The following is a 13,071-nucleotide window of genomic DNA, read 5'->3' on the forward strand; positions in this document are numbered from 1 at the left end:
TCAGTGAATTTCTTTGATATTTATGCTCTAAAAGAATTTCTAAGCCATATATGCTTGCATATAATCTTAAGAAGAATTTTTCTGCCAAATCAGCAGACATAATTCTAATGAAAATTAGAATGGGAAAAAGATAGTTCCTCACCCTCATTTCCTACCAATGATGGCTTCTATTAGTAAAGAGTCGTTTCTAGATAAATTTGTTAGAGGAATTCCAAGACTACATAACAAAAGACTTCGTGCGGTTAGTGCTTTATGAGTATTCTCTCAGGCTAATGCTGTGTATGGATGAAGCCTTAATTGTTTATAAGTATGATTTTAGTGAAATGGGGGAGGGTATAAAAAATGGGAGCAGAGATAAGTTTAGTTAGCTGTGCCTGCAAAAACTATGTAGTCAATTCGGTCAGTCTGGATAGTGACACAGGAATCAGAAATCTTGAGCAGCTGGGGAAGAGAAGGTGGACATTGGAGGTCACTTCCCCGGAGATACCAAAAAGAAAATGAGATGATGTGTTCTGGAACAACTGAGGGCACAGGTTGCTAATCACCTCTCAAACCACAGACAAATGGCTACTGTGTGTTTCTCTGATGTCTGAGTCACAGTATAAGATAGTACCTTAGCACACTTTCTTCCAGCCAGGGTTCTTCAGCAGAATTAAACCCCATGGAGAATGATTCGAGTGACTCTTTTTGCATTCTCCCAAGCTTGGCAGATAGCTAGTAACTATTCTAGATGTGGAGGAGAGAGGGTGACTTAACTACTGCAGCATTCAGTCTTTATTGTCTCAAGGAGCCCAGGCTGAGAACGGCTGCTAGGGAAATGCCCCTTGTAGAAAGGCAGTCCCCATCGGTCAGCCACCCTCTTTCAAAGGCGAGAAGAAAAGGCAAAATCTTGCTCTGCAGACTCCTGCTTCTTGGAAATGATCTTTGTTTCTTAGAAGATGCCAGGCTTTGTGATCGGCAGGGAGGGATGTTAGGGCATTTGCAGGTCACGGTGGCCTTTCAGTTTTCCCACCCTTTCCCCTCAAGTGACTGGTGCCAGACCTCTCACGTTTTGTCTGTATCCACATTCTCTAAGCTTATGCCACACCCACCTTTTTTCTTTCCCAAAGAAAAAAATTTCCTTCAGATTTTTCAGGTGAGCTGCTGAACATGTATGACGCAAACCACCCTTCTCCATTGCCCTTACACATCTTCAGTAAAATATGAATTTCCCAGTTTAAAAAGAATCACAAAACCAGGTCACATTGGATCGTCACTTGCAAAGAGATCTAAACCTTTTGGGCTTGAGATGTGGCATTTGGTCAAAGATAGACTAGATGTCTGAACTGTTGTCTCCCACCCCCTGCTAGACCCAGGCACTGGAGAGCCTGCGTTCACTTCTTGCAGCTCTAGCTCCCTCCCAGCGAGAGTACCTTGTTAGTTAAATACCATTGGAAAAGTAGAGAGAGCTAGGATCCAGAGACTGTTCTTGCTTCTGTAGACAGAATCCAGTGCCAATGACAGCTTGTCTTCTTGGGCTGCCTTGCCTAGCGTTTGAACGATTACCTTTTACTTATTTTTATAAATTTATTTTTTTATTTTGAGAAAGAGAGTGTTAACAGAGGAGGGGCAGAGAGAGAAGGAGAGAGAGAATCCCGATGTGGGGCTTGAGGTTCATGAGGTCATGACCTGAACCAAAATTGGGGGTTGGATGCTTAACCGACTGAGCCACCCAGGTGCCCCTGAATGAATTAGCTTTTAAAGCTTCATTGCAAAGATAAGTTTATAGTGTTTTTAGCACTCCTTTCCTACCACACCCTGATATAAATTGTTACATGCATTATCTAGCAGATTTGCAATATTCTTACCTAAACTCTTCTCATCTAGAGCCATGCATCCTAAAACATGGGCATGGTGGATTCTAAATCATGGTGCCCAAACACTACAAATTACCAGCTGTTTTAACTCAGATGTTATTTTGTTTGTTAATCCAGTCAGATAGATAGGGCCCTATCTAAGCATAGTTTGATTCGCCTACCAAAGCATACTTATGGTATTTTTCTGAAAGTATAATTATTATAAGTCATTAATCAGGGAAATTAATTTATATTTTGAGAAGCATAGTATATATTCCAGATGCCTCTAAGAACTTCTTTTCAAAGACTTAAGTAAAAGAAAAAGGAAAAATCCGCTGTATGATATATAGAGGTTCTCCCATACTTAAGGAAATGAAGGGTTCCCAGCAGGGATACCGGATCAGGGAATCCACAAAGACCAGCGGGAGGCAGAGCCAGACAGATAAAAAGGAAACTGGGAGACTGGTGTTATGGAATCCCCAAGAAGAGTGACTGCCAATAACCAAAGTGATGAGCATTGGAAAATATTATGGATGGGTTCAGTGAGATAAGACTTCTGAAATATATCCATTGGTTTTTAGCAACATAGAAATCATTGGTGCGTTGACCGTAGCAGCTCTAGTGGAGTAAGATTGGAAACCAGGTTACATAGTGGGTTGAGATAGAAGGCAATAAATACAGATTGCTTTTTATTTTTATTTATTTTTTAAAGTTTATTTATTTTGAGAGAGCAAGAGCGTGCATGAGCAGGGGAGGGGCAGAGATAAGGAGAGGGAGAATCCCAAGCAGACTCTGAGTTCAGCATGGAGCCCGATGTGGGCCTTGAACTTGTGAATTGTGAGATCATGACCTGAGCTAAAACCAAGAATTGGACACTTAACTGACTGAGTCACCCAGGCACCCCCAGACTGCTTTTTAAAATAAGCTATCAGCAGGGGCTCCTGGGTGGCTCAGTTGGTTAAGTGTCTGACTTCAGCTCAGGTCATGATCTTGTGGCTTATGGGTTCAAGCCCCTCTTCTGGCTCTGTGCTGACAACTCAGAGCCTGGAACCTACTTTGGATTCTGTCTCCCTCCCTCTCTGCCCCTCCTCTGTCGTGCTCTGTCTCTCTCTCAAAAATAAACTTTAAAAACATTTTTTTTTTTTAATAAAATAAGCTGTAAAGAGAGACACCTGTCTGGCTCAGTCAGAGGAGTATGCAGCTCCCGATCTTGGGGTTGTGAGTTTGAGCCCCACGTTGGGTGCAGAGATTACATATATATATATATATATATATATATATATATATATATATATACACACACATATATATATATACACACATATATATATATATATACATAATTTTTTTTTAAATTTTTTTTTCAACGTTTATTTATTTTTGGTTCAGAGACAGAGCATGAACGGGGGAGGGGCAGAGAGAGAGGGAGACACAGAATCGGAAGCAGGCTCCAGGCTCTGAGCCATCAGCCCAGAGCCCGACGCGGGGCTCGAACTCCCGGACCGCGAGATCGTGACCTGGCTGAAGTCGGACGCTTAACCGACTGCGCCACCCAGGCGCCCCTACATAATTTTTTAAAAGGCTGTAAGGAAAAGAAGAAAGGAAAGCATCATGGTTGAAAGGGAGGCATCGGTTTGACTTTTTTTTTTTTTTTTTTTGAGAGAGGGCGCAAGTTAGCGAGGGCAGAGAGAGAGAGAATCCCATGAAAGGCAGAGAGAGAGAGCGAGAGCGAGAGAGAGAGAGAGAGAGAGAGGCGGGACTTGTGCTCACCTGATTCAGGACTTGAACTCATGAACTGTGAGTGAGATCATTACCTGAGCCGAAGTCAGATGCTTACCGACTGAGCCACCCAAGCACCCAGGTTTGACTTTTAAAATGGAAGAGCTGTGGGCATATTGGTATCCTGAAGGGAAAGAGCCAGGGGGGAGTGGGCAGGCAGAAATTATGTTAGGAGAGTGGTAGTGGGTGGAGCAGGGTCCTGAGGGTGCTGGCAAGGTCAGTGAGCAGGGGTGCAGTCGTGGAAATGGCCTCGAATAAGGAGGAAAGAATGTTCTGCAGGCTACCCCATACGGTCATCTTTCTCAAACTACATTTTTTCCTTCCTTATTCATGAGGATCTCAGCTCAGTACATGAATCTTCCTGAATATGGTTTCTTCTGCTGTTGGTTTCTATTTCTGCTGTACTGATGCTGCTGTATCAGACCATCAGAAGGTTGCTTCCAGTGATCTCAGCCTGAGAATTTTTTGCATTCACATTTTAAATCAGAATGTCTTGAAAAAAAGTCTCAAAGTTATTTTAAATTCTCTTCAATTACAAAGCTACTCATATCCTACTTAGAGTTCTAAGGATTCAGAGTTGAGAAAGTCAAATTGCTCAAAATAAGTTGAGACTCGTTGATTTTTCTGTTATTCAAAATATTCCCAGTTAATTAATACATATGCTTGCTATTTTGTATCCCGAGTACACTTAGAAAAAGAACCTTTGTATCTGCTTTAGACAGAGGAGATAATTGTATGCATGCTTAGTGCTTGGTTTTGCTAATAAAAGATGCATGTGTGTGAGCCAAAACTCATACTCAGTTGTCATGGTCTCCCTCAAGGTGTAATAGCGTTTAGCTTTTTCACCTTGTGGCTTCATTTATTTCTCACCATTATAGTTGTTTGTGAATGCTCTGAGGGGTTATTAAGGGAAAGTATAGCTTGCACTTCATCAATTTTTATCACAAGTTTTTGCTAACTTTTTATTACGGACATTTTCAGACGGGTGCACAAAGTAGTATTGAACCACTGTACCCCCATCACCCATCTTCAGGACTGACATTCTGTTGTTTTTCTTTGATCTTCTCCTCCCGCTTATTTTTTCTTGTGGAGTGTTTTAAAGAAAATTCTACATAGCACTTCATTTCACTTATCAGTATTCCAGTATGTATTTAGCAGCTAAGGCCTAAAACCCCATACCAGTATCACATCCAACATAAGGAACAATAATTTCTTAATATCTAATACTCAGGGCACGTTCAGTTTTTCCCTGTCTCAAAAATGTCTTTTACATACAGATTACTTGTCAAATAATGATAGAAACAAGTTCCGAACATTTCATTCAATAGATAAGTCTCTTAAGTCATCTCAAATCCCTTTTAATTTATCAGTTCTGGAGAACTGTTTCTGTAATGATTTTTTTCAAATAAAGTTGTTGTACCTGACTGCAGGAAACTCATAAAACCCAGAAAAACACAAAGCAGTAATTACTTAGGTAATCTTAAAAATAATCTTAGGTAGTACTCTGTGAAAACAAGTCTCTAAATGTGGAAGCATTTTGTATTCAGTCTTTTTTTCAGTTCTTATTTAAATTGCAGTGTGTTGACATAAGAGTGTAATATTAGTTTCAGGTGTATGGTATATTGTATTCAGTCTTAAACCTTTTGCTACATCCCGCGGGTACAGACAGTGTACCCATGCAACTTTGAGGACGCACTGACATGTCATTGTGAGGAGGTGAGGAGGTTGAGACAGGGAGGCTTGTCCCTGTAGGTGAGTTTTCTCCTCGTTCACCATGTGCCTCTGAGACATTCCATTGCTCGTGTCTGAATGGCTGTTAACCCACCACATGACTAGCAGGTGCCGTAGCAGTCCTCGGTAACCTGTCCATGCGATCATTTGCATGTTCACCTCTTAAGCACTTTAACGTTATTCTGAATTAAACATTGCTCTCTTGTGCTCTTTATGCTGTGCATTTGGACAGAGGTCAGAACTGCAGCAGGTAAGAGCGGTTGGTGTTTCATGTAGATAAAATGAAATGCCAATGATTTTTCTCCCAAGTGCTAAGTATAGACAGTTTTATTTCACTGTAGTGAGCTGGAAGGAAAGCCAAAAATAATACTCTTATTCACAATCTTGTGAGGATGAGTTGTGAGGAATTCACACCAAGAGTCAAAGAAATACTTTTTTTCTCCAAGACAGAAAAGACTCACGTTCATATTTATCAGAAAGGAAAAGCCAATCGCCTAGCATACGTGCCGTGGCAGTTTTCCGAGATGATTTATTGGTTCATTTGTTCTTTACATTGTAGCATAAATCACTGGCCTATCGAGAATGCTTTTTGCCTTGACAAAGCCAGGTGTCTTAGCAACTTCAGTGCCAGGAGTTTCTTATCTCTGTGAAGAGGAAGGATTCATGAGTTCATGCTAAAGGATTATTTTAGGGACAAAGACAAGGGAACATTTTTAAGAGAAGACGACTCTTAAGGATTGTATGAAGTATTTTTCCACAGTTGTTCTTTCATGGAGCTACAGAAATCAAGTGAATTAGATGTGTTCAAGTAACAGTGGCAGCTGTGTGTTGCTCCAGACCCACGAGTCTTATTGTACAGCGTCTGAAAGTGTGATTGTGGCTTACATATTTTCTCCCAAATATGTTGATTTTTCAAAATCAAAGTTTAAATCCTAGTATTTTTTTAAAAATCTGTCTCTACATTACAGTATAGTTAAAATGTTCATTTAAAAGAATACTTTTAAAAGTTCTCCGAAGTCTGGACAGATTTGCCAGTGTTCAGAAAGTTGAACAATCAAACTAACTGTAGTTCAGAAGTTAACGTTTAACTTGGCTTAATTTTTAGTTTCCTTTTCCCCAAGAATAATGACCCATTTTGTTTTGAATGGCAGCTGCTTGCTCTGTCAGGTAAACATTTGTAAACCAACTAGTATTAACTAAACTTTTGTGACTGAAGTAGCCTTTGGAAAATTCAAACCCGTCACTGTGACAACTTTCACGAACTTTATCCCCGTCCCTGTGGAGGCGTCCATCCGGGGTGTGTGAACACCTGGCCGAGGACACAAAGCAAGGTGTATAGATGCCAACTGGAGTGCTGTTTCCCTCTGAACTGTGTGTGTTCTAGAAGGCCAGTACCCACCTAGAGGCCATCGGGGGAACAGTGGACCTCTCTGTTTCTCTGTGTGAGGATCACTGTTTAGTCTCACTCATTTATCACACAACCTGCATTTCAGCTTTTGATTGTAAATATGGACAATGTTGCGTACCCAATCACAGGAAGTATAATTCCTATAGTCTGCACAACTGTAACCATTTAACCTGTATTTCTTGTCAGACTAGATCTGATTTCTCACTCAGAGGTTCTTTGGTGAAAAATGAGCTTGTAGGTTTCATAAGAAAAAACTTAGATCGCTTTTATTATGGTATATATAACATTTAATTTTTTTTTTTTAAGATCCAAGAAAACATTCTTGGCCAAAATCTAGGGGAAGTTACTGCCACTTTGTACTCTACAAGGAAAACAAAGACACCATGGATGCTATTAACGTACTGTCTAAATATTTACGGTTAGTATCTTGTTCTTGTGCCCATACAAAATCCTCTTTGCACGCTAATGAAAAAGGAGTGGGAAAACAGGCAAATGGATAGCAAATGTGTCTCCCAATTATAGTTTCCTTAGATAGTAGGTGAATTCTTCTAACCTCCTTGCTTATTGCCAATGATCCGAGGTGGAAATTCTTTAAGTGAGTAGTTCACGTAGAGCTGAGAGTTACCAGTCTGTCCAGCTGAAAGTAAAAATTAACCTGCTCCCCCGGAAGCCCATGCTTCAATGTGTTTGCTGGGATTTGCTTTACTAGACTGTAAACTCTTAATTCTTGGAGATTGACTAGATTGAAAACCTGAGACCAGTCAGATTTTCTCATAGGAGTGCAAATATAGCAGAGATGGAGTCTCTGAGGATGGGCCCGGTGCCGAAGAATTTTTCTTCCGTCATGGATACAGACACCGCAGCAAATCTGTGTGCAATGGAAATTTACTTTCTGATATATAGTAAACCCAGTTTAAACATGGTACACAGTGTGATAGTTTGCTGTGGCTGCCATAACAAAATATCACAGACTGGTGGCTTAAGTAACAAACAAATTTTCTCACAGCTCTGGAGACTAGAAGTCCCAAGACTTGTTTTTTTTCTGAGGCCTCTTCTTGGCCTACAGATGGCCACCAGCTCCCCGTGTCCTGCCATGGTCTTCCCTCTGTGTGCATGTGTCCCTGGCGTCTATGTGGTCAAATTTTCCCTTCTTTTTAGAACACCAGTCAGCTCAGAAGGCCCACCCTAAACTGGCCTCATTTTAACTTAACCCCCTCTTGAAAGGCCCTATCTCCAAATACAGTTACTGTTCTAAGGTAGTGGGGGTCAGGGCTTCCACATATGGATTTAGGGGAAAAGATCATTCAGCCTGTAGGACGCAGTACTCTGTAAGTAACATTTTATTTTACTCCAGTTGTTAGCTGTCTGGGAGAGAGTCAGTGGTACCTGTCTGTACCTGAGCCTGGGAGAATAGACCACTGGGGAGGGAGTTCCTCTGAGATCTGCAGTTGGGGAGTGCACAGAGTTCAAGAAATTTTTCCTGTGGTTTTCCTTCTCATGTGGAACGGTTTCTGTAGAATACTTCTTAGTTAACGTAGTTACTTACACTTTTACATCAAAACTATTCCTATCCCTATTTTAGCATTTGGCTTTCTTAATGCAAAGAAATAGCATGTGTTTTTGGAAACTTCACATTATTATTAACTTTTTAAAAACTGAAGATGTAAAATTTTCAGAGTGGTATGTTGTCAGAAATGAGTTTCTCTTTACCTTCACAGGTGTGTAATCTAATGAACAGCCTGCGATCAGTAGGAAATGCATTGTTTCCTTTGTGGTTACTGGCTAGCCAGTCTTTGAATGACATGCTACTCACTCACCACAAATGTTCTAAGTCGGGCCCTGCTAAGAAAGGAGTTATTTGGGCGGCGTTTACTTTCTTATATTTATTTTGAATCTTAAATTACGAGAAATACAGTTTCCTAATGGTGTGCAAGTTCATACGTTTGTTTTTGTTTTACCAGAGTCAAACCAAACATATTCTCCTACATGGGAACCAAAGATAAACGGGCCATAACCGTTCAAGAGATTGCTGTTCTCAAGTAAGTATAGAGTACATACTGGGACTCGTTCTGCAGAAACCCTAGCACCACCTTCCAGAGTCCTCCGCTCCCCCCTTGAAACAGTTGCTTCTGCCTATTCAAAAACACACTTTTCTTTTTTTTCTTCTTATCTGTATTTTGTAACATTTTTACAGCAAACAGGTATTATTTGTGTGGTTTTTAAAGGATTTTTGTGGTAGAGCCAGGAGAATAAGTGCTTCTTTCTCTCCTTTCTCTCTGTTGTTCATTCATTATTAATACGAGTTATTTAAAATTTAATTACAAAACAGTGAATGAGCTCTTTTGTTACACACCAGGGATATACAGATGAAAAGATGGTCTCTGCATTAGAAGCAATTATAATTTAATGGAGCAGGCAGACAAGTAAATCAGAACTTATCACACAGTGCGATAAAGGCTAAAATGGGTTGTTGGGACAGACCTGACAACAAAGCATGGGGCTTGTTTTGGGGGGCAGGCCAGGGAGGCTTGCACAGAAATTGGGATGTGCGAGTTTTCATCTAATCAGGGCTTCTTGGCCCGTGCCATCACCTTTTGAAGTGGGTAATTCTTTGCTGGCGGCTGTCCTGTGCACGTTTAGCAGTGGCCCTTGTCACTACCCACTAGATGCCAGCAGCATTCTCCCCCAACCCATTCCCCTGCCCCCCAGCTGTGACAACCAAAAATGTCTCCAGATTTTGCCAAATGTTCCCTAAAGGGCAAAATCGCCTTGGTTGAGAACCACTGGTCCAGATTCTAGAAGGACAAGTTGGAGTTTCCTGGGGCCGTGAGGGTCTGGGGTTGCTGGTTTGAATCAAGAAAACAGCTTGTGAAAAGACGCTGGAAACGAGTTGGGGAGCGCAGCACATGGGGTACTTGGCAGGCACTTGAGTCTTGGGGAGCTAGCAAAAATAAGGCTCAAGGGAACGGCAGGATCCAGATCCTGAGGGGCCATAGGCCTCGGTGAGGATCTTGGACTTGACCGTGATATAATAAACAGAGGGACCGTGTGTAGGGGCAGGAGTAGGGGTCGTGACTGGAGCAGGTGGGTAACCCTGGAGATCAGGGCCATTGCAATGTCCTGGGGGTGGGAGAACGGAGCTCTGAACCCAGCCAGCTTAGTGAAAGGAAGGGGAAAAGATGTATTTGTAGCTCTGTGACGTCAGACAAATTTAGGCTTTCATCTATGCCCCCTCCTCCCCCAAGGTAAGGAGTGGTGGGAGGGAGAAATAAAGGGACAGGAGGAAACTTCTGTGTATGTTCATTATCTTGAATGTGGCGATGGTTTCCTGGGCCTATTCACACGATAAAACGTGTACGTTTTGAATATGTACAGCTTACCACAGGTTAATTATGCTGTAATGAAAAGTAAAGTTGTTTATACTTGCTGTTCTTGCTTACAGTAAATACATATACTTATTTGTAATTCCCATATCTTTTCATAGAGTTGAGGTGGCATCTCCTCTGCCCCACAATCCCCTGTAGTCCGCTGCTTTCCCACTGTTTGGATTCACTTGCAGTGGTGTTGGGGTTAAGTGTCCGGTTGCACCCTGCTGCATTTTCCAGTCCTTTTCCTCCTTGACCTTGGGATGGAGGCAGGATGTAGTAGTGAAAGCAGAGTAAGAACGTCTGCTCTCCGTGACTTTACTGTGTGTGCAAATGCTGATGTGTTTGAAAGAGAGCGGCACAAGATACCTGAAGAAGTTCTACTTGGTGGCCTGTTCCTTTTCTTCCCATGACACATAGAATGTGGAGTCCTCTGCTGAGAGTGGAGGGGGCAGGAGTGGGGAGGGGAGCTTGAAAAGAGTGTGAGGATTTGAAATCGCCTCCAGGGGGAGTGGGCCGGTGGGGGCTAGTCAGAAATGGGGAACAGCAGTGATTTGAGGGCTCAGGTTTTCCATCCTCCATGGATGTGGGACACAGAAGGTTCTTGCCTTCCCTTTGGGAGCTAAAATATCATTGTAGACAATTCCTGTGTTTTCTGGCTGGCTCTGTGAATTTTTTTCACATAAATTAAAAAATAAGTAAAAAAAAAAAAAAAGTAAATTCATCGCCTGGCTGGCAGTCAGTGGAGCATGCAACTCTTGATCTCAGGGTTGTGAGTTCAAGCCCCATGTTGGGTGTGGAGGTGACTTAAAAACAAAATCTTTTAAAAAATAAGTAAGTTAGTTTTGTTTTCGTCACAGAGAGAACGAGGTAGAAAGTGAAAGTTAAGCCATAATTGTCCTTCCTCCTAGTTGCCTTGTGCACAGCTCGGTGTGTTTTTTTGTGAGCGACTCTTTTCCTTTGAACCAAAATATTTATATAGAATGTGTTCTCGTGAACAGTAAATGGTGTACCTCTTTCCCTTTTAGTACATAGCAAAAGATATTTACATATATGGCGAATCCTAATTTATGAACTGTTACTCTATTTGGGGATGTTGACATTGTTTCCCATTTCTTGCTATTATAAGCAATTCCATGACAGACATATCGGTAGCTAAATCTTGAGCACATCTGTGAAAACTCCATTAAGATAAACTTAGCAGTGGAATTCTGACTTAAAGAGAATGTGAAACTCAGGTTTTGGGTTTTTGATACCAAGGCCTAATTACCCTATGGAAAGGCAGTACCCACTTACCACCTCTATTCTGCTTCCCCAGAATCCTCCCTAACACAACTTGTGATTTAAAAAAAAAAAAAAAAATCAGGGATGTCTGGGTGGCTCAGTCGGTTAAGCGTCTGACTTCAGGTCAGGTCATGATCTCACGGTTTGTGGGTTCGAGCCCCACATCAGGCTGTATGCTGACAGCCCAGAGCCTGGAACTTGCTTCAGATTCTGTGTCTCCCTCTCTCTCAGCCCCTTCCCTGCTCACACTCTGTCGCTCAACAGTAAATAAATGTTAAAATTGTTTTTTAATAAAATAAATCATTTGCTAATTTGAGGGTCAGAACATGGCATCTCCTTCTTTTAGATTGCATTACATGATATGAAATCTTTGAATATTTGGAATGAAGATATTTATCTCTCTTCTTGGTCAGCCACCAGGTGTCCTACTTGATCACACTGCGCTCTGTCTCCATAGCCCTTTGCTGCTTTTATCATCTTCCTGTTGACTTAGTAAGAAACCATATTAGACACCTCAGCGTTGGCCTTTGGAAAGCACATAGCACTTATCTCGCGGATGCAGGCTACACCCTTCGTTTGCTTAATGGATACCCGGGGCCAGGCAGGCGGCCTTTCCCGTGAGAACTGGTAGACAGGATAAACCCTCTCTGCCACACAGGCATTTTAATTATTGCTGAATCGCTCAATCCTAGGGGTAAGCAGCATTGCTTTTCAGCTTCATGTAACTCTCCAGCCACCTCGTCCTTTTCACAGGATCTCAGGCAGGAACAGCCTCATTCAGAATGATTTGTTTCTTTTCTTGCCTCTTCCTGCCAGTCTCCTTTTTGAACCTGGGCCAGTTTCAGTGCCTTTGTTAATAAGGGCTGATATGCAACCTGTTGCTTACGTTGGCTCCTTATGTTTGAGAGTGAGATTTTTAGTATTCCCAAGTTATTCACAGAATTCACTATGAATTTACAAACCAGAGAGCTCCATCTGAGATCGTCAAAATTACAACTGTGAACAGTATCATGAAGATACTGTCTATACCACTTCATCTCTTATCAGGGAATATCCATCCTTCAGAACGAGTATAGCTCCTGCTTTCTCCTGTGCCAGTGGGATTCAGAAATACATGTCTGTTGTATGTTCAAGAATAGACAATAGAGGGGCGCCTGGGTGGCTCAGTTGGTTAAATGTCTGACTTCGGCTCAGGTCATGATCTCATGGTTCGTGTGTTCGAGCCCTGCATCAGGCTCTGTGTTGACAGCTCAGAGCCTGGAGCCTGCTTCGGATTCTGTGACTTCCTCTCTCTCCTCTCTCTCTCTCTCTCTCTCTCTCTCTCTCTCTCTCTCTCTCTCTCTCTCAAAAAGAAATAAAGAATTAAAAAACTTTAAAATAAAGGGATTGGCAACAGAATGTGATGCATCCATAAGAAGGAATGGAGTACTGATGCATACTACAGCATGGGTGAATCTTTAAAATGTGATGCTGAGTAAAAGAAGTCAGGCACCAAAGGCCACATATGATCTGATTACATTTATATGCAATGTCCACAGCAGGGAAATGTGTAGAGACAGAGAGTAGGTGAGTGCTTGCCAGGGGCTACAGCCAGCGGGAAAGGGGTAAGTAGGTGTAAGGTTTTTTGGGATCATGGAAACGCTCTGGGATTAGATAGCCGTAACTGTTG

At 41.8% G+C, this 13,071-nt stretch overlaps 1 protein-coding gene across 1 annotated transcript in view; it reads left to right on the forward strand.

The window, feature by feature from the left end:
* PUS7 (pseudouridine synthase 7) overlaps positions 1-13,071 on the forward strand; it is a 56,285-nt gene that overhangs the window by 16,872 nt on the left and 26,342 nt on the right. The window contains exons 6-7 of the mRNA XM_030307787.2: positions 7,060-7,171; positions 8,715-8,792. Of these exons, the coding sequence (XP_030163647.1) occupies positions 7,060-7,171; positions 8,715-8,792 (190 nt within the window). The remainder of the gene's footprint in view (positions 1-7,059; positions 7,172-8,714; positions 8,793-13,071) is intronic.

The sequence above is a fragment of the Lynx canadensis genome, chromosome A2 (genome assembly GCF_007474595.2).
Source record: "Lynx canadensis isolate LIC74 chromosome A2, mLynCan4.pri.v2, whole genome shotgun sequence".
NCBI lineage: Eukaryota > Metazoa > Chordata > Mammalia > Carnivora > Felidae > Lynx > Lynx canadensis.